Here is a 22,929-nt window from a genome sequence, read left to right as displayed (position 1 = left end):
CAATTTTCACATCAGTATTCTCCTGCCCACATACCCCATCAGTGATAAACATCGCCTCATTTACTCCTTGAAGCCTTGAGATGAGGCCAGAGGGCTGAGTTCTCATGGAACGCAGGCGGCAGCCATCTGTTCTTGTCCTTTTGCCCAAACATCCGCTGGGGCCTGAAGAGTTTGCCAATTTCTAGGAACAAAATGTGACACAGATACTTACTCCATGTATGCCATAATTGTTACAGATGTTTTCCTGATTTCTGTTGTTTTTGAGTATATAGAAGGAGAGTAGTGGTTTGAAAGTGGGGAGTCTAGTACCCAGCTACCTGGATTCGAACTCCAGGTTTGCCCTTGCTAGCTGTGTGGCCTCAGGGGTTTACTTAACCTCCCTGTGCCTCAGTTTCCACTTTTTTACAAGGCGGGTAATGGTTGTATGCCCCTATAGAGTTGTTGGGGGAAGGGAGGCTAATGAATTAAACATGGAAAGCACTGAGAATGGAACGTGATAGGTGGTCAGTGCTAAATGATGATTTGTTTTATTCCCACTCTTACAAGCCACAGAAATGATTTTGTTTCTGTTGTTAAATTTCCCTTAATTTACTCTCTGTTCTCCTGTATCTGTGATTTTCAACCTTTTTCATCCCATGGCACACATAAACTAATTACTAAAATTCTGTGGCACACCAAAAAATATATTTTTTGCCAATCTGACAAAAAATAGGTATAATTTTGATTCATTCACACTGGACAGCTGTTGTTGTGTTGGCTACTGCTACTTTTTATTTGACAGTCTAAGGGAAAAGAGGTCAATGCCCCTGACTAATAGGTAAAATTGTTGCGGCATACCTGTTGAAAGTCACTATCCTGCATCCTTTCTTGATCTCCGTGAGAGCAGTTTAAGAGGCTGTCTTTTTATTTAGCTTGTATGTTGTGTCCTAGGGCAACTGTGATTCCCTGGAGGGCACGGACCATTTATTTACTGTTGCTTTTCTAATCCCTTGCATGGGGAGTCAGTAGATATGTGTCCTTTCAACAGATTTTAAGTGAATACCCTCCATTCGTGTGCCAGACGGTATTCCAGGCTCTCAGGATCAATCAGTGAGCTGACAGCCCAAGACCTGTGTCCCTACAGGCTTTCCTTTCTAGTGAAAATTGGAATCAAAATGAAAGGGAGGTTTTTTTGTTTGTTTGTCCCCTCCCCCCCATGCTTTTATGGCAAATGAAGAGAGTGTATTTATTGTCTAATGTTTTAAAATCTGGCCATCATAAGATTTGGGGAAGCTGATGTGGCATCTGCTCCTAAGTATGAATGTGCCAGCCAGGCAGGGCCCTGTGATCCTCCAGGTTTGCATCTGGACTGAAGCTGCTGCCGCCCTGAGGATCTTCTCCCTGGGTAAAATGTTTTGGGGTAAAAATGTATTCTGCTTTGAATTTGTTGATTTTTCTTTAAAATAGAAAGCATCCCTAAGGGCCTGCTCTCATTCTTAATGAGTCATCAGAATACACATTTTTGTCATTCCTTCCTATAAAAAGCTCCCTTTGCCATAAACAGCCATATCCCAGCAGTAATATTTTGGGAAGCTAACCATGATACAGGAGTCCTCTAAGTCAGTGTTTCTTATTGTGGCTGCCACTCTGCTTTAGGGGCTTATTAAAAAAAATAAAAACAAAGACTTACCCCTAGCCCAATAAGGAATAACTTTGAAAACACTGGTCCTGAGGTTAGATTGTGGACCATTTATTTTGTTTTTCTGCCTAATGTACTGTGTGTGGAAGGCTGCACTGCCATGTGCCCCGGGATTTTCCCTCCCTGCAGTGGGCCTGAGTCTGGGCCCAGGACATTCATTTGCGCCTCTGTAGGTTGGACCTGACACATTCTTGGTGCTGTGGTATGTCACTTCACTGCCACTGATCTTTCTGATAGCAAGTTTTAGGTGGGACTGTCCCCTCTCTCTGCAAATAGATTCAGCGTCTAAGGGACCTAAAACCTTCAGAGTAAAGGAGGTCTGTGGTTCTCAACCAAAGGTGGTTTTGCCTCCTGAGGGGTTATTTGACATTGTCTGGAGACAGTTTTGGCTGTCACAATTGGTGGCATGGAGTGCTTTTTGTATCCAGTGAGTAGAGGCTAGAGATGATGCCAAACATACTGTAATGCACAGGACAGTCACCCACAACCCACAGTTATCCAGCCCCAAATGTCAGTAGTGAGAACCCCTAGTGTCAGTGAACAGAAACCATTTGCATTTACACCCGAGAGCCAACAAATTTGACTGCAGGATGCTTTTACTGCCTAATGCAGGCACTAACATAAGGGGCTCAGTTTGTTCTTAAGCCCTGCAAATGGCTCATTGGTCTCTGTTTTGTCAGATTGAACGGCGCCTGGACGCAGTGCGGTCAATGTGCCACCATTCTCACAAGCGGCTAACGGCATGCTTCCAGGGCCAGCATGGTATGGATGCTGAGAGGAGACACGTGAGTATCAGATGTGATTCTGAGTCAGAGATGTTGTGTCTTTGAGGGGCTTTTCTCCTTTGATTGGCTGGATTTCCCCAAGCAGGGTCAGAAGATTCACCTGCAGATTTGTGCCTTATATCCCATTCATGCGCACACCTGCCCTGCTGTAACATTCTTTTGTGCTGAAGGCATCGCTGAGCTGAAAGCCCTGCTCACTCCAGTGCTTTTGACTTGAGCCACTTGTCATTGATTAGAGAATGGCCATGTTGGTTAGGAATAACCTTTGACAGCAAAAGGCTGAAGGCTTGTCTGAAATTGACTTAGAAAGTAGAATTTATTGGCTTACTTCTGGAAAAGTCCAGAAGTTGGAATGAACTTTAGGTAGGGCTTGGTCTAGCATTTCAGTGATGTGACCAGAAGCCCATTTTTCTTGCCTTCTCTCCCCTTTCCTTTGTTCAGTGTCTGCTTGGCGCCTAAGTCAGCAGCCCTCCCCATTGCAGGTTGGCTGCCAGTAGCTTCCGTGGGTACTCACTTCCTTGCATGTGTCCCGCAGGAGTAGAAAGCTTCTCTTCCAGTGGTTGTCTTAACAGAGTGAGAAACCTCCTTTTTCTATATTGCTTTGTTACCAGGTGTCTCAAAAGGAAGAGCTGCCACACAGATGACCTGTGTCACCCTTTTATATATCCTGCAGACATTTATGGGGCATCTCGAAAGCTGGTTTAATCTCTCTTGCCTGAGCATTCTGCAATGTATATAGCAAAGGGTGGAAGTCTGCATTCACCTACAATCTCAGCAGTGCCTGCCGCAGGTCCCGTCCTTCAAAATCAGAACCACTCCACTGACTCTGCCCCTGTCTCTCCTCCTCTTCTTGCCATGGCTTCTGCTCTCCTGCCCTTTGAATACTGTTCCCCAAGGTTCTGACCTCCTCAGTCTCACAGTCACATTCCTTGGGCCGTCTCCCCTCGTCTCATGGCTTCTAGCTGATTTCTCCATGCAGGCACTTCTAAACCATTTTCAGCCAAGTAAAGAACTCTCTCTCCTAGTTTTCTGCTTTAGCATGCATAACCAGTTCTTACTCAGGGGCTGACTCAAATTCCGTCCACCCTGTTATGCAAGCTAGAAAATTTAGGGTTATCTTACGTCCCCTTTCATCTTATCCTCTCTCCTGGAGTGCCTTCATGAGCAAGTCCTCTGATTCTCTGTGAGTACTTTTTGACTTCTTCACCTCCGCTCCAACTCTGCCACCTCACCTTAATGTGAGACCCTGTGACCTCTCACTTGGACTCCTGCAGGCTCCTCTGGAGTTAAATGTCCTGACCCCGATTGCCCTTTTTTCAGACTGTCTTCAACCTGATTACCAGAATTGGTTTCCTGGAATACAAATTGATCCTGTCATCTTCCTGCTTAAAAACAAGCAAACAAACCAAAACAAAGCTTAGTTGTTCTCGACAGGGATCAGATTACAGTCCTGGGATTTTTGGAAATGTGTAGATACATTTCTGATTCCCATAGAGACTGAGGTTCACTACCGAACCCCAAGCATTTGGAAGGTGGGGGACCAAGATGCCAAACATCTGTAGTGTCTGGAAGGACAGTTCTCCACAGGACAGTGACCATAACGCCAGCAGCGTCTGGCAGGGACATTCTGCTGCCCAGTGCCTGGGTTAAAGCCTGAGCTCTTTAGCGTGACTTAAGCCCTCGATGATCTGAGTTTTCCCTTATAATTCTCATTGTCTCTGCTTCCTGTCATTCATGCTATATGCCATTGTCCTTCACACAGTTTGGTGTTTGACAAATACTTGTTTGTGTCTAATGAATACATGTGACAGCCAGGCTGTGTCTCAAAGCAGACACAAAAGGAACAAGACATACCATGTACAAACATACCATGTGCTGGAGGTATAAAATGAGTAACAGGCCATCTCCACCTTGAAGGCGCTCACGGCCTGGTGGGGGAGATATGCACAAATGGATAATTATAAAGCAACATGCTAAACAAATATGGACAAGGTATTTTGGGAGGAACAGGAATGAGCACCAAAGGAGGAGAGGGGTAGTCAGGTGAGGCTTTTTGGAGGAGGTTGTAGCCTAGCTATAAAGGCAGGAAAGAGTGGCAGGTGATGGGCCTATTCCAGGGAGCCAGGGCAAAGGTTGCCTGGTCCTCCTTTCTAGGTGGTAGTAAGCTTGGGGTTAAGCATACAAGGCTGTATGTAGCCCTCATTTCTAAAACCTAATGCCTTAGCCTTCTTTTTCTAACCTCAACAAAAGTTCCTGAGACAGGGCTCTGAGGAACTCTGTACTCTGCGTGTGGGAAGAGCAGTCACCATAGAAATGATAGAGGAGATGACCAGAAGAGGTCATATAATATGGAGAAAATCATAGCAGTCTCTAGGGCTCTAGGAAATATAGGCGGAGACCCCAAAAGCCCCACCAGAAACACCCACACACATGAAGAGGTAAGAACTGAGGACAGAGAGACAGGGCAGGCAGCCTTCTCAGCCCAAGCCATTGACGTGGCAGAGCTTATGTTATAGTTGATATCAGATCTGGAAATACTTCTTTTTGTGCAATTGGCATGCATTTTATAAATTATGACTTTAGAGCTTTTTAAAATGAGTCCTGGTGATAAAAAGCTGTTCATGCCTAGGAAGCCCTCAGCTCTCCCCACGGAGGAGTTTGATGTTGGTGGACAGTATCTTTGTTAATGAGCTTACATGGTAAATAAGCAGAGTGTCCTTATTTATGGACATTAGAAACAGGATTGATGTGGCTTTGAGGTCAGAGCACAGAAACTACATGCTGTTTACAGCTGGGAGCTGGAATGATACTCATCAAAAAAGACTCCTCTCTTTATGATTTTCCCCCATAGACCTGTAGAGCTCCAGAGTTGCACCAGGTATATTTCTCCTGATTATTACATTTATCCTGTATTAAATTCCCTTACAAAGGCATGTAACTAAAATTTATGAGTTTTCCTCTATTGCAATGAAAGCACACTACCCATTTTCTCATGTCTTCCAAGTCTACAAGTGTGGAAGTGGGCAAGGGGGCAAGTGAAGCCTGATACTTATTGAAAATAACTTGGGGAGAGGAGGGATGGGTAAATATACTAGTTGTTTATTTTTAAATTTCAGTGGATTGTTTTAAACATGCTATACATTTATATGGTCCAACTCCAGAATATACAAAAGAACATGAAGTGAGATCTTTCCCTCTGGAGAAGTCCAGAACCACCAGCATTCCTTCAGTAGCCTCTCAGAGACGTTCTGTACAATACAAGCAAATACAGGTGTGAGTGTGTCAGATGGAGCCCTGTGAAAGCAGGAAAGACAGGTGACGTGCCCAAGGTTAAGGCACGAAGCCATACTGAGGTGGATCCTGTGTCTAACGTGAGTGCCCTTTCTAGCGGGAAGGCAGAGTTAACATGGGGCACTACACCATTGAAAGTACTTTGTGTTAGCAGATTAGGGTGGTGTGACCAACATACTTGTTACTTTCCTAATACAATATTCTGAGGTGTGCCATCAGCCAGTGGTGCAAGACTAACTCCAAGGCTCAGGCCACTGGCACTGGGGTCTGGCTCTGCCATCCTTCTCCTGGGTGCCTGGCCATTCCGTCTAACCTCCCAGCCTTCAGGTTCCTTGACTATGCAATGAAAACTTAATCAGGTGGTCCTTATGTCTATTTCCAGCTGGGAAAAAAAAATCTATGATAGGAAAATAAGTGGCTTTGTGCTTAAAAAGTTTCTTTGGAAATTTAGCTAGTTTTAGATCTGTAGCTAAAGCTTAATCTTTGTGATTACAGCCAACGTAACAGCCAATATAAGAATGTGTATTCTCATATTGACAAAAGTTTTTGAAATTGAGTGCCTTACTGCATTTATTTGTTGTGATATCAGAGCAAGTCTGTGTCTTGTGTCCTTAGTGCCTGAGACATAGTGTGCACCTGATTCATAAATAACAATAACAACAGCAACAAAGCATCAGCTAACATTTACTGAGTACTTAACATATGCTCAGTACTTGAGGTTGAATACCTCCTTCGATCCACAACACCCCTGGGACACTCTCACCGTTACTATACCTGTATTCTAGGCACATAGAAACTGACCAGAGCTTAAGTCACACAGCTCATACCTTTGAAACCAGAGCCAGAGCCCAGACAGGCTGTCTCCTACCTCTGTGGTTTGCCTGCAGGAGAAATGAATGAATGATGACCTGAAGCAGGTAACTGAGAATGGGTGTCAATACTCAGGAAAAAAAACTCACTATCTTTCACCTTCCAGAAAAAGCTCCCTCTGACAGCTCTCGCTCAGAACATGCAAGAGGCAGCAACACAGCTGGAAGACTCTCTCCTGGGGTAAGAGGCACTGCTTTCAGAAAGAGCCAGGCACCCTGGGTCAGTGGAAGTGGATGGGTAGGGTGGGGTGTTCATGGCAGCTATCCATTATATAGAGGGCAGAACTGACTCACCTTTGTAACTAGGTGCTTGATTTAGTGAACTTGTGTTTGTTGTCTTAAAGGAGGATGCTAGAGACGTGTGGAGATGCAGAGAACCAGCTGGCTCTAGAGCTGTCTCAGCATGAGGTCTTCGTGGAGAAGGAGATTGTGGACCCGCTATATAGCATAGCAGAGGTGGGCACTTCTGGTGCAGGCTGGGCAGCAAAATGATGCTCTTGTGTCTGAAACCTTAACAATAATCAGTGGCTTTGACTTCTTTTTGGAAATACAGGGAGTGAATTGACAGTTCACAATCCTTTGCCTAAGAGAAAAGAAATCTGTAAATAAATATTTCAGTTTTAAATGTTAAGCCAAAAACCCAAAGTTCATCCCAATTGGTGTGAGATATTATGTTCTTTCTAGGTGGAGATTCCCAATATCCAAAAACAGAGGAAACAGCTTGCCAAGTTGGTGTTAGACTGGGACTCGGTCAGAGCCAGGTAAGGTAGAGCTGGAAGAGTAACCAGCAATGTAGCATTATGCCACCTCCCCAGCCACCATTCCTATCCCCAACATGGGTGAGAGAAAGACCACTTTATGGACAAATGGAAGTTGTCACATGTTCACCCACCTGAGCTGCTTGCACCTGCTTTTAGGCCTCGTTCTCCCAAGCATGGCAGAAGAGATGATGTTAGACCATCCTGATCTTTGTGAACCAATAATGAAAAGAGACAGGAAAGAAAAAAGAAACCTGAGTGTCTTGAGGGGAGAGAAGATGGTTCTAAGAGCATTGCTCTCAGCATAGTAGAGTGTAGGAATAATTAGATCTGTGATCTTAGCTCTTCAGGGTCCCAACGTGGTCAAAGCCCATGTGAGGTTATGATTACCTTCACAATCAAATGCCACACTCAGAAGGGAGGCACTCAGGTAAAACTAAGTAACCACCCCAGACAGCTGCTGACTTGTGGGCTGATGTCATATGACTGTTCTAGTGCGTCATGGCCTGGCCACAGCCTGAGCTGCCTTCTTGATGAGCACATTTGTATAAGTGCCGGGGAGTTGGGAATGGGGAGGCAGCCACCACTGCCAGGTCTTTTCTCCTACTTCATCACAAGGGTCGACAGACTTCGTCTGTAAAGGGCCAGATAGTAAAAATGTTTTCATCTTTGCAATGCAGATGGTTCCCATTGCAACTGCTCAGCCCTGCTGCTCTGGCATAAAGGCAGCCCTGGACAATCTGTACATGAATGAGCATCACTGTGTCCCGATAAAACTTTATTTATAAAACCACATGGCTTTGCTGGCACCTACTTGTTAGCTCTTAATCCTCACTCTAGTCCTGTGAAGTAGATGTGATTATCTATTTGGCAAACATGGCAACACAGCTGTCATTTACTGAGTTTCTTCGTGTCAGATGCTTTTATTGCAAACTTGGAAAGCGGTGACAATGCTGCCCTGTTTCTAAGATGCTGTTGACTGTCAGATGCAGCACTGATCTACTGTTCGATTTGGGGGGGGGGGGGGGGGAGAAACACCACTCCATTAAATATACAAGTCAGTTATCACCTCTACCCCCGTGAACTTCCATATTACTGGCTGTAGTATAATTTATTTTGCCATTTTGACTTACTATAAAAGGAGCGTAATATTCCACATTATGTTTAAGGTTTGCTGTAGATGTTGTCTTTAGAATATTCATTCTTACAAGGGTTTTTAATTCTCAAAGAGCTTTCATAGCTATTGATTGCTGGATACATGACTGGAGTTACGGCTTTCACTTGCTGGAAGTCATCACAGTCAGGATGGAAGTAGGAAGAGTCCTAGGAGTCCTGTGGAACTGACTCCCAGTGGTATAGGGAATATTCAGCTCAAAGCAGGAGAATGGGGTGTTTTATGGCAAGGACTAGACACTATAGGAAAGGGGTTTCGTGGCTGATTTCTGTCAGTGAGGCTTACGTGAGACAAGACATGGTCAATTCTGCTTGGAGCAGACATCGCCTCCCAGCAGTGTAAGATCCTGTCATGGGGAGAAGCTGATGGCTCTTTTTGCCTGATTCCATTCTTAGAGGATAAACATGAGAGAAACTGGCATCCAGGTACTGGTACCTGTCCCAGGTAGAATGAGTTTCGGGGAAGGAATCCGTCTCCCTCAGGTCCATAAGGTCGAGTATGTACAGCTGGTTCTCAGATACCGACTATCCTTGTATTTTGCAGGTGGAACCAGGCTCACAAATCTTCAGGAACCAACTTTCAGGGGCTTCCGTCAAAAATAGATACCCTAAAGGAAGAGATGGATGAAGCTGGAAATAAAGTAGAACAGTGCAAGGTGTGAGAACATGCATTGGTATCAACCTTTTGGTTTTTGCAAATGATGGGTGAAAGGTCAAATTGTTTTTACATAATTCCTATCAGAATACTCTGAATGATATTAAAAGTGGTTTTTATTTTCTTTTTATTTTCTAAGACTCCGCATTCCTATATAATTAGAATAAAACACTATTTTTAAAAAGTCAAGGAGGGTATTTTAAAAACTCGACAAAAAATATCTAAGCTTATTTAAAATAAAGAATAGGTGAAAAAAGGGAGAGAAAACCATAGCAAAACACACCATAAAGTTACAACAATTAAAACAACGTACAGTAGGCACCGAAATAGATCAGATTTTCTAAAGTGGATGTGATTATATTTAAAGACTGAATTCATAATTAAAGGGTCATCATATGTCTATAAGGAAAGGAAGAAATTTTTTAAGTGTTGCTTGGACAGTTGGTGTATAATTTGGGATAAACAGAACTTCGTATCTCATGAATTAAATTCCAGGTTAGATGTCGTGTATCTATGAAAATAGATGTTCATTCCAAAGGTGGTTTGAGGTGGTAAAGACACAGGTCTTTGATGACTTACGGAATGATCAACTTTGACTTTTCTCCTCTTATTATTCATCCTTTTCCAAAAATGTCCTCTTTATTCTACTAGATAGTGTTAGGTCTGTTTCATTTTAGTTTATTCAGGTCATGCTGTAATTCACTTTTCAATATAGCAAACCTTGATCAGTTCTAAACTCCCAAAGTCATGCCATAGCCTTGCATTTTAAAAGATGTTATTGAGATAAATGCTTCTGATAAAATAGTCTCACACTAGCGTAATCCTGTTCAGCAGGGTTTTAGCTTTGCCAGTGTGTCATTCACCCAGCAGTCTCGTTATAACCTAGATCTTGGCTGTTGGCTACTTATTAGACGTAAATTTGGGTAGAGGTTTGGGGAGTCTGAACTGGTACATTATGGGCTGATATCTCTTCTCTAAACTTCCATACCATGGCTTGTCATTTCAAATGGTGACAACTTAGGGAAATATTTTCTTGTTCTTTATGCTAACTTCTGGGTAATTTCCTGAGGTCTAAGTTCTGTTTCACTGGTTATGTTAGCTGTGTCTGATTTGCTATTTAGTTTATTCACATGGAGTTTTAAATTTCATTGACTGTATTTTTCATTTCTAAAGTTTCAATTCTTCCAGACTGCCTTTTTTGCTATTAGATTCTTTTTAGTACTCATTTTTAATTTTTTAAATCATTTTATATATACTTATTTCAACAGTCTTTGGTAAGACTGGTGGGAGTTTGCTTTACAGTGGTTGTTTTCTCATTTGTTTCATAATTTTGTATTGTAAGCTCATTTTAAAGAGGGCCGTCATCTGAGGAATTCCCGGGGATCTGGGAATGAGTCTCCCCAGAGGGTATTTATTAGCAGTATGGGCTATTTTTAACTCAGTGTTCTTAGTTTGAAGATTCCTGCACCGCACGTATAGTGAAACTCAAATGTATAACCTTCATGAAAGCAGGTCTATGTTTATGAAATCTCAGGGAGATATTTTACTGTCCCTGACCCAGAGCCAATCCAAAACAGATATACTCTATTATTTCCATGTCTGCTTCGTGACTTTTTTCTGATCTATTCTTTCTTGAGGGTAAAGTTTCTCAGAAATTTTATCTTTATGAGTGATGCGCATGCACCTGTCAGTTACAGCTCCTTACCTCAGCAAGCCCAAGGCTTTGTTTTCTGTCGTCTGACCCCACGTGACTGCTAGACTCTAACACCTTGGCTACCAAAATTAGCACAGACTCACACCAGCTCATCCCTAGCTTCTGTTCATGTCAGGCCGGTCTTCCTTCCTTTCTTTCTTTCTTTCCTTCCTTCCTGGCTCTCTTCCTCTCTTCCTCCCTCCTCTCTCTCTTTTTCTCCTTCCGCCCTCCCTCCATCCCTCCATTTCTTTACTCTCTTCCTTTGTCTTTTCCTTCTTTTTCTTTTCGTTCTTTTTTCTTTTTTCTTTTTGGCAGGGGGAGAATCCATTAATTCACTTTGTTACTTTCCCAGTTGTTCTAAAAGAATGTCTGTTACTCCTAACTAGCATTTTCAGATTTTTTTAATAAACAAGGGACCTTCATGTTAATTTTGTGCACCTTGATGCCAAAAATAGAAGGCAGTACATTAAAAATATATGTATGAAATTCTAATGTGTGTGTATTAAAATTAGCAATATATGTATATCCAGTTGCCTAATCTATCACTTTTTAAAACTATTTAACTTATGAAAGTAATTCATTTACATTAGTTAAAAAAATATCAAAAGTATAAAACATTATACAGGAAAGTTTTCTTTCTACCCTTGTCCTTCTGCCTAATTTCCACTGCCCCCAGCAGGTAGCCACTGTTACTAATTTTCTGTTTTTTATCTAGAGATACTTTTATATAACCATGGCAATAAAAATATATCATTTTCCCTCTCCTTTTTTTTAACCCAAGTAATAACATACCATAAGTAGGGCTCTATACCTCACATACCTTCTTAACAACATACCTTGGAGGTCTTTCCATGTCCGTCTGTAATAAGCTTCCTGTTTGCATTTCTTGTCCCCACACCAGGTGTGCCAGTCAGCCGATGGATTGCCGGCTTCATTGGCTCTGTTTCCATCCCATTTTGCTCTCATAGCTTCCAGCAGTTAATTCCAGATGCTGTTTTCTTTCAACTCCGTCTTCTCAGTGCTGTGTCTTCTCTCTTACTCGCTTAGGATCAGCTTGCAGCAGATATGTACAACTTCATGGCCAAAGAAGGGGAGTATGGCAAGTTCTTTGTCACGGTAAGCACTGGGCCCTTGACAAAATGTTGAAGCATTATAAGATTGAGTAATTTTAGCTTTTTTTGCAAAAGATTTCATTTTTAGTTTTGCTCAACCATGTGTGTGTGTGTCCATCCAGTGCTAACATTACTTTTGTTTTTGAATGTGGGTCTGTTCTCAGTTATTAGAAGCCCAAGCAGATTACCATAGAAAAGCATTAGCAGTCTTAGAAAAGGCCCTTCCCGAAATGCAAGCCCATCAAGGTAACGTAACTGCGTGCTGCTGCCACCTCCTCTGCTGCCTCTACCTCTGTCCTCCCCTCACCCCTGCATGCATTTCCTGTGGATGCAGTCTCTCTGCTGGGAGGGCCTGTTTCCCAGCATAATTTCATCTTTTCTTGCATTCCCAAATTTCTTCCAAACCCAATTAACATACTAATAGAACGTTTAGAGTTCTTCTGGAATCCTCACATGAAGAGAAAGTTGGACCCTTTGCGGAAGTTCCTGTATATTTTTTCTCTTCTAAATAGGCTTGAAAAAGTCTAGCCTTCAATGATCTTTTCCCAAATCAGTTATTTATCCCACGGGCTTGATTCTGGCCCTGTGACTTCATGAACACACAGTCTAGGGAAAATGCTTTGGACTTTACAAAAGGAATTTAGAGGCCAGTCCTTGGTGTCCCATCATCAGGCACTTAATCGGTGACTGAATCTTAAGCCCAAGACCGCATCCTTCAGACCTCCTCTTGTCTGGACCCAAGGCTCTTGTGCACGTCGGCACTGGTATTTTGCCCACCTCATATGATCAAGCACATTGCAGATACTGCCCATCATTATGAGTGGACTGAACTTTACCTGAGGTTTAGTATTATAGTTTTATTTGAACATTTCAGCCTTTGGTTCTAATTCTCTCTGAGTTGCCATCAGAGCATTTACCAGCAGAGATCAGCTAGTAAACATCGTTGAAGCAGAAGTTGCTATGTCTTCTTTGGATCTACTTTACTATTTCACTTGAGGTATGGATCTGACATTTGGAGCTTAGGTTCTCCCTGCAAAACCGTTGCTGAACTAACTGAAAGAGGGTGAAGCCAGATGCTGAGTGTGGTTGCTGGCTATAAAGATAGTGAGCAGGTATGTGAGTAGGGGTTGTGTTGTGGGTGTGCACACACACTGGCACCCTCAAGAATACCACTTCTCCACTAAATTTTAGGAGGTCCCAGCAGGTTCTGGCTTGTGGCTGGAAGTTTTTAGGTTATAGAATTGGGAAATTCTGTACCCTGATGACCACAGAGTCAGCTCGTTAGCAGTCTCAAGTGCAGTGTGACTGATGTGCCGTTCTTCCCAGGATGAGTGCCCTTGCTGTTCTGAGTGATCCACTTCCTGGTTCGAGGGTGAGGCCACTGAGCACTGTGCAAAGAAAAGAAGCTGCTGGTGAACATCCAGCCTCACACGAGGCAGAGGCAGCCTCGTGGGCCAAGTTCAGAGCACAGAGAATGTGTATTTGTGGGACACCTACTGTGTTCAGGGCCCTGCAGGGGACAAAGTAGTGAACATCATTTTAGCCTCTGCATGGCTTAAAGTCTTGCTGGGAAGAGTTGATTGACAAGCATAAAAAAGAGAGATTAATTCAGCAGTGTTTCTTTTTTTTAAACTTCCGTTCTGTTTTTCTCCCAACCCTATTTTTCCTAGAGAAGTATGTCAGAAAGTCATGGGGAAGAGGGAGGGGACAGGGAAGGGGTTGAGGATGGAATAAGGAAAGCTGGTGTGGGGGACAGGGCAGCCAGTAAAGAATATGTGATCCACCTTTTTCCCTTTCTGAGGTTGCTGCCTTCACCTCAGCTTTGAAATTCAGCCTCTTCCACCTCTGCCTGTCCTCATATCTGCCTCTCATCTTTGTCCTGTCTCCTTCTTCCTTTTTCTTCTTCTCTGTTTTCAGAGAGACACTGAGTGTCCCTGTGGTAGAAAAATAACTTGACTCCCCTGCCCCCAGGGCCCTGCGTACCCTGATCTCACGCTCATGGTCAGCTGCCGCAGTGTCCCATTTAACTCGGTTCTCCTTCATTTTTCTGGTGGGCTCCTTGAATGACTCATCTCCACCTGCCACTTGTACCTTCTTACCACCTTCCCACTTTGCAGTCTGGTTTATACTTTCAACTACTCTGCTATTAAAAAAACAACAACACTATAATTCCCAAAGGAGTAGTGATGTCTTAATTGTCACATCCTAGCATTTGACACAGCTTGGGCCATCTCTTTCTTGTTAAAGTTTTTTCCCTCATTTCACCCAATTGTTTTCTTTTACTATTAGGGCTGTGTTTTCTCCATTTCTGCCCCCTTGCCAGAAGGCAGCCTTTGCCACAGTGTTGTTCTTGCTCTTGTGTCTGTCCCTCCCTCCCTTCCTTATCCCTTTTCCCCTAGAAACCCTCATTTGACAGCCTCAGCTCTCACCCTGATCACTGGCTGTCCCCTTAAACTGACTCCCCCTCACACCAGCTGTCATTTTCTCCAGACAATCCAGGTTTGAAGTGTTGGATGCATCTTCTCTTTCCTTTCTCATCACTGTGGTCAGTTCTGTCCATTTACCCACTGTAGCACCTTCCTCTTCACTCCCATTGTCCATCTCTGCTCCATGTCCTTGTCCCCTTGTGCATGAACTATGGAATGAAATGTCAGTTTCTAGACTCAAGTTTCCAGTCTTTTCTCAGGCTTTCTTCTTGGTCTTTTAAATTCTTGTCTGTCTTCTAAGACCCCCTCAAGCTCTCCTCCTAGCAAGGTCTTCTCTGACAACTGAAGCTAATAGTGAGTACTGTCTCCTGAATTACTCTAGCATCTATGATCTACACCAGAAATTGTAGACTGGTACATGTCATTTAAAACATTTTTTTAAAAAAGTAGTTGCTGCCCTGGCTGGTGTGGCTCAGTGGATTGAGCACAGGCCTGAGAACCAAAGGGTTGTTGGTTCTATTCCCAGTCAGGGCATATGCCTGGGTTGCAGGCCAAGTCCCCAGTAGGGGGCACTTGAGAGGCAACCACACATTGATGTTTCCTTCTCTGTCTTCCTCCCTTCCCTTCTCTAAAAATAAATAAATATAAAATCTTAAAAAAGAAAACAAAAACCACTAGTTGCCATCATTTAAAAACTGTACTTTTTTCATACAATCCTAATTTCTGGCTTCCCATGAAAGTTCAGAAGGTCTGGTGACCCAGGGTCTGCTTTCCCACGTAGCAACATTGGTGTGGCTCCGAGGGGCAGCTGCAGCCTTTAGGGAGGCACTGTGCCCTCTTGCCTGATTCAGCACTGACAGGACCACCAGGCCTTCCTAGCCCCTGTAGACAGACACCATGCTCTGTAACACTGTCTGCACCATCTTTATGCCCTGACTCAGCAAACATATCTTGTCTTATTCATTGCTGTTGTGTGTTTACATGTATGTCCTGTATTTTCTTCATGATTAGACTGCTCTCACAGCAAGGGTGAGAGTCTCTGTGAACTCACATAGTAGGTGTGTTGTTTGAGAGGCCAGCAACTTTGGTGGAGTTTGCCCCAGGAGTTGCGTCTAGGTCAGTGGCTCTCACATGTGAGCAAGGTGGGGAGTAGGGCACAATCTCTACTGTTTACTAGAAAGTTGCAGCAGGGGTTGGAGCCCACCACCTGTCAGCGTCTCAGAGTCGGGTGTGTGCTGGAGGAGATGACAGGGGCCATTGGCCCCACTTTCCTGGGTGGTTCTGATGTATCCCCAGCAGAAGCATTAGGTGGCTGTGTTCTGCCCATGCCAAGAATCATTGCTTTAGATAAAAGGGACAAAGTATTCAAAGTCAGAGCTGGCCTCTGAGAGGCTGTCACAGAGCCCTGTGCCTGAGAAGGGCCAGGCCCCTGGCCGCTTTTTTCTTTAGGATTCCACTGGCCAGGGCTGGACCAGATGCAGGGGGCTCCAGACACTTCTGTGAGTGGCCTCCTCTCTGATTTTGTCTACCACCCTCTTCCCTCACGTCATCCTTCAACCTCTGCCCACCTGTTCTTTCTGTTGAATTTTAACTTTTCACAAGTGCTCAGGTCCATGGTTTTGTGGGGTTTCACTTGTCTCCCTCCCCTGTGTGTGGCCCATGTGATGGGCCCTGCATGTGCTCTTACATGTGGGCAGGTGTAGGAGGACACAGAGAACACTGCCCGCTTCGAGCCAAGATTCAAACAGTAAATGCCCATTAACAATGTGAGAGGCAAGGTGATGTGGATCCCGGCCCGCGGGATCCATGTGCTGTGGCAGCAATAGACAAATTCACAGGGACTACAGAAGTCCTGTGGAGAAAAAGGGACTGCACCACCGCTCTCTAAGTGAGAGAAAGGGCCCCGACTCCCACCTGGACAGGCTTTTATTGTTTTTCTAGGCACGTTACATCAAGGATAGTCCTCATTTACTGTGCACAGGTTTGCTTTGGGTGGTTACCTTTTACAGAAAACAAAGGAGAGGATGTTGCTAATTACATCAAAGAAGAAGGATATTTGCAAATGTAAAGGAAAAAGTGGTTGAACTGGTTACACTCCATACTTAGGAGGTTTAGCTCAGATTTTAGGAAGTTACTTTAAAGATACTCAGTAAACATTTGCTGCCTCAATTCAGGGTGAGGAAGTTTTAGCAAGAGCAAGTCTCATAGTGATCTAGGTGCAATGCAGGCCTGATTCCCCATGGGAGAACCTATCCGTGGCTGCGGGTCCTGCCTGCCGGATCTCCTGCCTGCTGGATCTCGCTTCCCACTGGCTTTTCCGAGTGGGGGCTGGGCTACATTTCCCACACGTGGAAGGGTTCCCTATAGCAGGGGAGCCCTTCCTAACACAGAAAAACTGAGTGCTCCTCACAGGGAGTTTTCACCAGCTGGTTTCCCTCTGTGCTTCCAGGAGCCTCTCAGACGGCACTCGATCCCTGCAGCCCCTGGCAGGCGAGACCCAAACCCTCACTGCCTGTTCTGACTTAGTACAGCCCTTTCCTATGTTCTTGCTTCTGTTTTCCTGCTTTCTTGTATATATTTCTGCCAAACTGCCTCAAATCTTTTGTGGTCCAAAGCAGACCTGAACATAAGGTAAAAAATTGCCTTGGTGCTGTCAGCATAGCTCCCAGCCTCACGCTGTAGGGCTGCAGGTTCCACCTTCTTTCCTGCTTAGTTGCACCTGCTGGGAACGGCACTTGAAGGCATTGCCTGTCATGGGGTGTTGCATCTGAATTCACACCAGCATCTCCAGTCCTGTGTGACCATGCTTGACTTGTGTTTAAAATTTTAAGAAGTTATTCCTTTTTCACACTGAAGGAGTCTTCTCTATTTCTTGTCTTCTAGATGAAGGCCAGTGCTTTTTTGCATGGCTAGAATAAATTTCTTTTTCAGGAATACAGTATTCCATGTATCCTCCATTTAGCCAAGTCTGCCCACCTGTCATATGTTAATGTGGATGTGGTGCCAAGTGCAGGAGCCCCTTCTCCCAGGCAGCTGCCTTTGGGTGCCATGTAGACATGCTTCTGCCCCATAAGGCCCCTTCTGGCTGGTTGTGTTTTTATGTTGTAGTAAGTGGTAGACAACAAAATTTAATGGGACAGATGGTCCCCTTTCCCAAAGCCCTAGCTACCAGTCTGCTAAAAATAATCCTCTCTGGTAGCTTGGGGAGGCAGTGGGTTGGTGATGCTACAGGGTTGTCGGGTCTTACTGAGCGGTTTGCTGCTATAGATAAATGGGCGGAAAAGCCTGCCTTCGGCACTCCGTTGGAAGAACACCTGAAGCGGAGTGGCCGGGAGATCGCGCTGCCCATCGAAGCATGTGTGATGCTGCTGCTAGAGACTGGCATGAAGGAGGAGGTAAGGGCACCTTGGGCCTCCGTGACCCCCCACCCCCACCCCTGCACCCGCCTTCGTCACACAGTCCCATCAGGAGGGGCAGAGCAGTGACCTCCCTACTTCACTCGCTGTGACCCAGCTGTAAACTGAGACCTGTCACAGACACAATAACGGGCTGAGGTTTCCCAGGACAGTCTTTACTGTCCTGCCTTGTGGCTCACAATGATTTTATTGTCCTGTTTGATCCATTTGACACTGTGGTTGTGCTTTGAGAGAATGAATTTCATCACACAATAAGGGACCAGGGCTTTCATGAGCTTCAGTTTTTGCAGCAAGAGTCTCACATTTGTGTAGTGCTATGCAGTTGTCAGGTGCAGGGGGCACGTTTACGTACTTCATGTTCTGAAGTCCTTACCTGAAGAAATGCCTTGAACCCAGCAGGGCTGGTCCCATTGCTCCTGTTGTGTAGATAGGAATTGAGTGCACAGGGAATTCACTTGCTCAGAGCCAGAATCAAAACCCAAGTTTTTGTTTTCCTTCTAAAAACTTTATTGACATATAACGGACATATAAAAAGTGTATGTGTCGTGCAAACAACTTGATAAATTCTCACGAACTGAGCCACGCATGTGATCAGCATGCAGATCAAGAAGCACCCCAGGAATGCTCATGGTGTTTGCTTCTAGTCACCACCTACTCCTCAAATGATGTAACCCCAACTTCTAATAGCCTAGATCAGTGCTTTTCTTCCAGGGCCCATTGTGTCCCCCTCAGGAGACATTTGGCAAGGTCTGGGGACATTTTTGGTTGTCACAGCTTAGCAGGGTGAAGGGAGTTGCCACTGTCATCCAGAGAGTAAAGACCAGGGATGCTGCTAAACACCCTGCAGCACACAGGACCGCCCCACAGGAAAGAACATCTGTCCTGAAATGCCAGTACTGCCAAGGTTCAGAAATTGGACTAGATTAATTTTGCTTAAAACCCAAGTCTCATAACTCCTGGCCCAAAGTCTTCATAGTCCTGCCTCACTTGTTGACCCTTCATGTCAACAAGTTTTCTGTCTGCTCTAAGTAATATTTAGGGCAGTGAAAGTGACCAGCAGTTCGGTCTAACAATTTTTCTTGAGACGTCCATTTTTAAAAATATTCCTAACTTAAAAAATCTATATCATCACCCTTGTGGAAGTATAAAACATTGCTTTTAAATAGATTTCTAGGAGGCACAAGTATTTTAGCAACAGGGCAGGGCGAGGACTATTGGGTTGGCAGTATAACCCTTCTGCAGGTGAGGTGTACTAGAACTGGGGGCCGGGTGGGTGCTGCTCAGTGCAGGCTGGCAACTTGACCTTGATGCTAATGGCTTTTCATTGTCTTTAGGGCCTTTTCCGAATTGGGGCTGGGGCCTCCAAGTTAAAGAAACTGAAAGCTGCTTTAGACTGTTCTACTTCTCACCTGGATGAGTTTTATTCAGACCCCCACGCTGTAGCAGGTGAGCTCCAAGGAGTGCCCTCCAGGTGGTGGGCGAGTTCTGTCTCAGCCAGTTTATCAATGTGGATTTTAGTTTTAAGTGAAATGGTCTCCTTATAGGCTTAAGTGACAAAATGGAAAAAGGAGACACACACACACACACACACACACACACACACACACATTTTCTATTCCTGTTCCCCCGCCCCTGAATATTGCATAAATGGGAAGGTGGCTTATAATCCAAATATTTGAAGAGGTGCTTGTATTTTCTTCCCTTCTTTTGTCTCCAACGTGTCCATCTGCCTGGGGGAGTGATGTATGTTAAGAAGATGGTTTGGAAGATGATTTGATTTTCTGTTGATCTCTCAATGTGCAGGGTAGGGCAAAAGTAGGTTTGCAGTTGTGAGTATGTAGAACACAGTTTATTCTTTTTAAAATTTTTATTTTACTGTTGTTCTATCACAATTGTCCCAATTCCCCCCATTCTTGTATTATTACTTATTAATTATTCTATTATTTTTCATATAAAAAACTCTAAACCTACTTTTGTCCCACCCTGTATGTTAAAAGGGATGGAAATTTTTAGGAGCGTTTTTTCTTTAACCACTCCCACCAAGTCATGATTTGTTCTATATATTTGGAAGATTGTAATTGAGATCATTTCAATTTGCAAAATAATATGTCCTCAGAGTCCAAGCCTTCCCCCTTTTCATACTCAAACAGAGTGTTAATAATTTCAGGTGCTTTAAAGTCCTACTTACGGGAATTGCCTGAACCTTTGATGACTTTTAATCTGTATGAAGAATGGACACAAGTTGCCAGGTGAGTTTAGAGAACACTGAGTTTTGAAAGTTAAAGGAAATGATGTAACATTGTGTCCCATTTGTAAATCGTCTTACTCTCCTAGATGAGAAAAATAATATTAGATCAGCATATTTGTTAAACAGTCTATGCCTCAGTTCTTCAGTTGATGGTGAAAATACTGAGTGTTGTAATTATTGGTGTGGGAAGCCTGCCACTTACGCATTGGCTTAAATGTGTGTCATTTAAGTGAGTGAAGACATACATACCCACGTTATGTATGGGCTGATCAAATCCCCTTTTATATTGAAGAAAGTCCTGCCACTGGGGACAAGTGTTGTACCAGCCCATGTGCCCGTTGAGCTGCATGGACACTCAGGTGTGCAGTAATGTAATGTTGACATAATTAAGTTTGCTAGGCATTTACTATATTCTGAGTACTGTACTAATCTTATACTGTTCACCTCCTGTAACCGTAGTTAATAGCCTAAACAACAGATGTTGTTGCTGTGATCGTTTTACAGATAAGGAAACTGAGGCTTGGGAAGGAACGGGCCAAGAAAGTAGCGAGTAATTGGCAGAACTGTAATTCAAACCTGTGGGACCTGGAGACTGTGCTCCCATTCTTTATCTTGTCCCTCCGTCCCCAGGGTCAATCTGTCTAGGAGTGGTTGGTTTTAGTAGAGCAGAAGTGTTCTCTCATCCCTTCCTCTGAAAGGTGCCAAATTCCTCAGCCCTGAGGGAAGAGAAACAAACTTCACCTCCCCATCTATCTCTTCCCTCCATCTTCAGACACTGTCACCTACTCCCTTAGAAATAAGCCATTTGCTCTGATCAGTTCCAGTGGAGGGGTGTGAGACCTTCCAGGTCACTTCCACTAGGCATTTGTATTTGAACTTCTGTCACTATGGAGTGAGACTTTGTCCCTGGTAGGCGGTGAGGGTTTTAGATTCAGAGCAAGTTCCTAGTCATGGTTGTCTCCTCGGAACCTAGCATGGGGCTCAGCCTGATGTAAACATCCATGTTCATAGGACTGAGAAATGGGACCTGAACAACCGTCAGGCAGGGGAGAGCTCCGGGGTTCTTTTATTGGGTAGCCTTTTCCACTGCTCCTACACCTTGACTCCATCCTGCTCTTGATGCTTACATTGGTCCCTGTGAGGAAAATGCCTTTAAAGTAGGTGTCTGTCTTTTGGTGTATCGATTCTGTGCTTGAGAATTATCAGCACAGGCCACCATTCCATCCCAGGGACACATCACCTGGCCTCTGGAGTAGAATTAAGTTTAATCTCTACCCATAACTCTCCAGACTGGCTCAGTGCTGAAGGATGTTTTAAGTTTTAGGGTATATTGTATTGGCAGCTTCTGATGCTGTCTCCCACTGGTAGGCAGAGTGGATTCTGCTATGCACGTTGTAGACCAGCCCTTTTTGTGTCTGTGAAAGTTTGCACATTGAAACTGTATAGCAGAAGAGCTCCAGGAATTGCTTCACACAGGATGGAGGGAGGGAAAGGCAGGGTCGGGGAGCCTGCAGCTGGGCCAGCTCACCTGTACTGGCCATGTTTAGGACAAGAGATCTGGGTTCCATGAAGCCCTAGATGAATATACACATTTTCTAGGCAGAATTTCCAGGGGTGTCTTGCCTCCCGTGTGCCAAGCATTGATTGGTCTGGATGGTTTCACATGGTTATAACCCTAAGTACCTCAGTCACTTGGCAGAATCAACCCTCTTACTTCAGGCCAGCACATCAGGAGATTGCTGGTGAGGTTAACTGACTGCTCAGAGTTAAATAGCTTGTTGCTGTATGACTCCAGATCCATTTATTTCTCAAGTCTGTGCTGGTTTTCAACTACTTTCTCCACACTGGAGGTAACACGGTTAATGTAGCATATGAACATGGGGATTTCTAATATGTGTTTTAATAAATGGTATGGGTAAAAATTTTTTCTTAGTGTGCAGGATCAAGACAAAAAACTTCAAGATTTATGGAGAATATGTCAGAAGTTGCCACCACCAAATTTTGTTAACTTTAGGTATGTATGATTGATATTCTGGAAATAAAGCCACCAAGCTACAGTGACTCAAGAGTGAAAATAGGTTTAATCCCTAGCAGAGAGGCTGTTTAATTCAAGCATGCTTGGCATACTCAGAAGTGCTGTGGGGGTCACTTGGGGCTGCTGGGAGGAATGGAATTTGAAATTAGGCTGCTGTGATCCATCTGAAGCATGTCAGCATTCACAGGTAAGCTGCCCAGTCATTTCACCACTGCAGCTACTGGGAAAAATTCTATGAAAAGTTTGGTTGACTGTATATGGGATTTGTGGTCTAAGTTGTCCTATATATAAAAGGTAAAAATTAACAATAGTTGTACTTTCTGTAATATCTTTCATATATGCTACATAATTAATTTTATATAGAGCATAAATCATCCTGCTAAATAAAATTTCCAAAAAATGGGCATTGTATATTACTTTATGGAATAACTGTGTTTCTAAGAAAATTTACCAAGAATAAATTTCTGGAGTTTATCCTTTATTTTTCCTTTGACTTAAAATGTGATTTCAAAGAAGCATGGACAGAAGAGGAAAGGGTGGCTGTTGGTAACGAAATTATTTAAAATAAAGCCCTGGCTGGTGCGGCTCATGGATTGAGCACTGGCCTGGGAACCAAAGGGTCGCCTGTTCAATTCACAGTCAGGGCACATGCCTGGGTTGTGGGTCAGGTCCTCAGTAGGGGGGTGTACAAGAGGCAACCACACATTGATGTTTCTCTCCCTCTCTTTCTCCCTCCCTTCCCCTCTGTCTAAAAATAAATAAATCAAATCTTTAAAAATAAAATAAAAGA

General features: G+C 43.9%; 1 protein-coding gene across 7 annotated transcripts in view; it reads left to right on the top strand.

Moving 5' to 3' along the window:
• ARHGAP17 (Rho GTPase activating protein 17) overlaps window positions 1-22,929 on the top strand; it is an 89,843-nt gene that overhangs the window by 38,294 nt on the left and 28,620 nt on the right. For 6 of the 7 annotated variants that reach the window (XR_008427069.2, XM_053926250.2, XM_053926238.2 and 3 more), the window contains exons 3-13: window positions 2,359-2,463; window positions 6,731-6,804; window positions 6,968-7,079; window positions 7,308-7,384; window positions 9,099-9,210; window positions 11,950-12,018; window positions 12,179-12,260; window positions 17,708-17,835; window positions 19,191-19,302; window positions 20,024-20,105; window positions 22,038-22,118. Coding sequence is in view for 6 of the 7 variants with exons in the window: in XM_053926250.2 (XP_053782225.1) it covers window positions 2,359-2,463; window positions 6,731-6,804; window positions 6,968-7,079; window positions 7,308-7,384; window positions 9,099-9,210; window positions 11,950-12,018; window positions 12,179-12,260; window positions 17,708-17,835; window positions 19,191-19,302; window positions 20,024-20,105; window positions 22,038-22,118 (1,034 nt within the window). In the remaining variant the exon portion in view is untranslated. The remainder of the gene's footprint in view (window positions 1-2,358; window positions 2,464-6,730; window positions 6,805-6,967; window positions 7,080-7,307; window positions 7,385-9,098; window positions 9,211-11,949; window positions 12,019-12,178; window positions 12,261-17,707; window positions 17,836-19,190; window positions 19,303-20,023; window positions 20,106-22,037; window positions 22,119-22,929) is intronic. The other variant, XM_053926240.2, reaches the window with a different exon arrangement.

This window comes from Desmodus rotundus, chromosome 1 (assembly GCF_022682495.2).
Source record: "Desmodus rotundus isolate HL8 chromosome 1, HLdesRot8A.1, whole genome shotgun sequence".
Classification (NCBI taxonomy): domain Eukaryota; kingdom Metazoa; phylum Chordata; class Mammalia; order Chiroptera; family Phyllostomidae; genus Desmodus; species Desmodus rotundus.
Note: the sequence above shows the minus strand (reverse complement) of the source record. Positions and strands in the feature narration are given on the sequence as shown.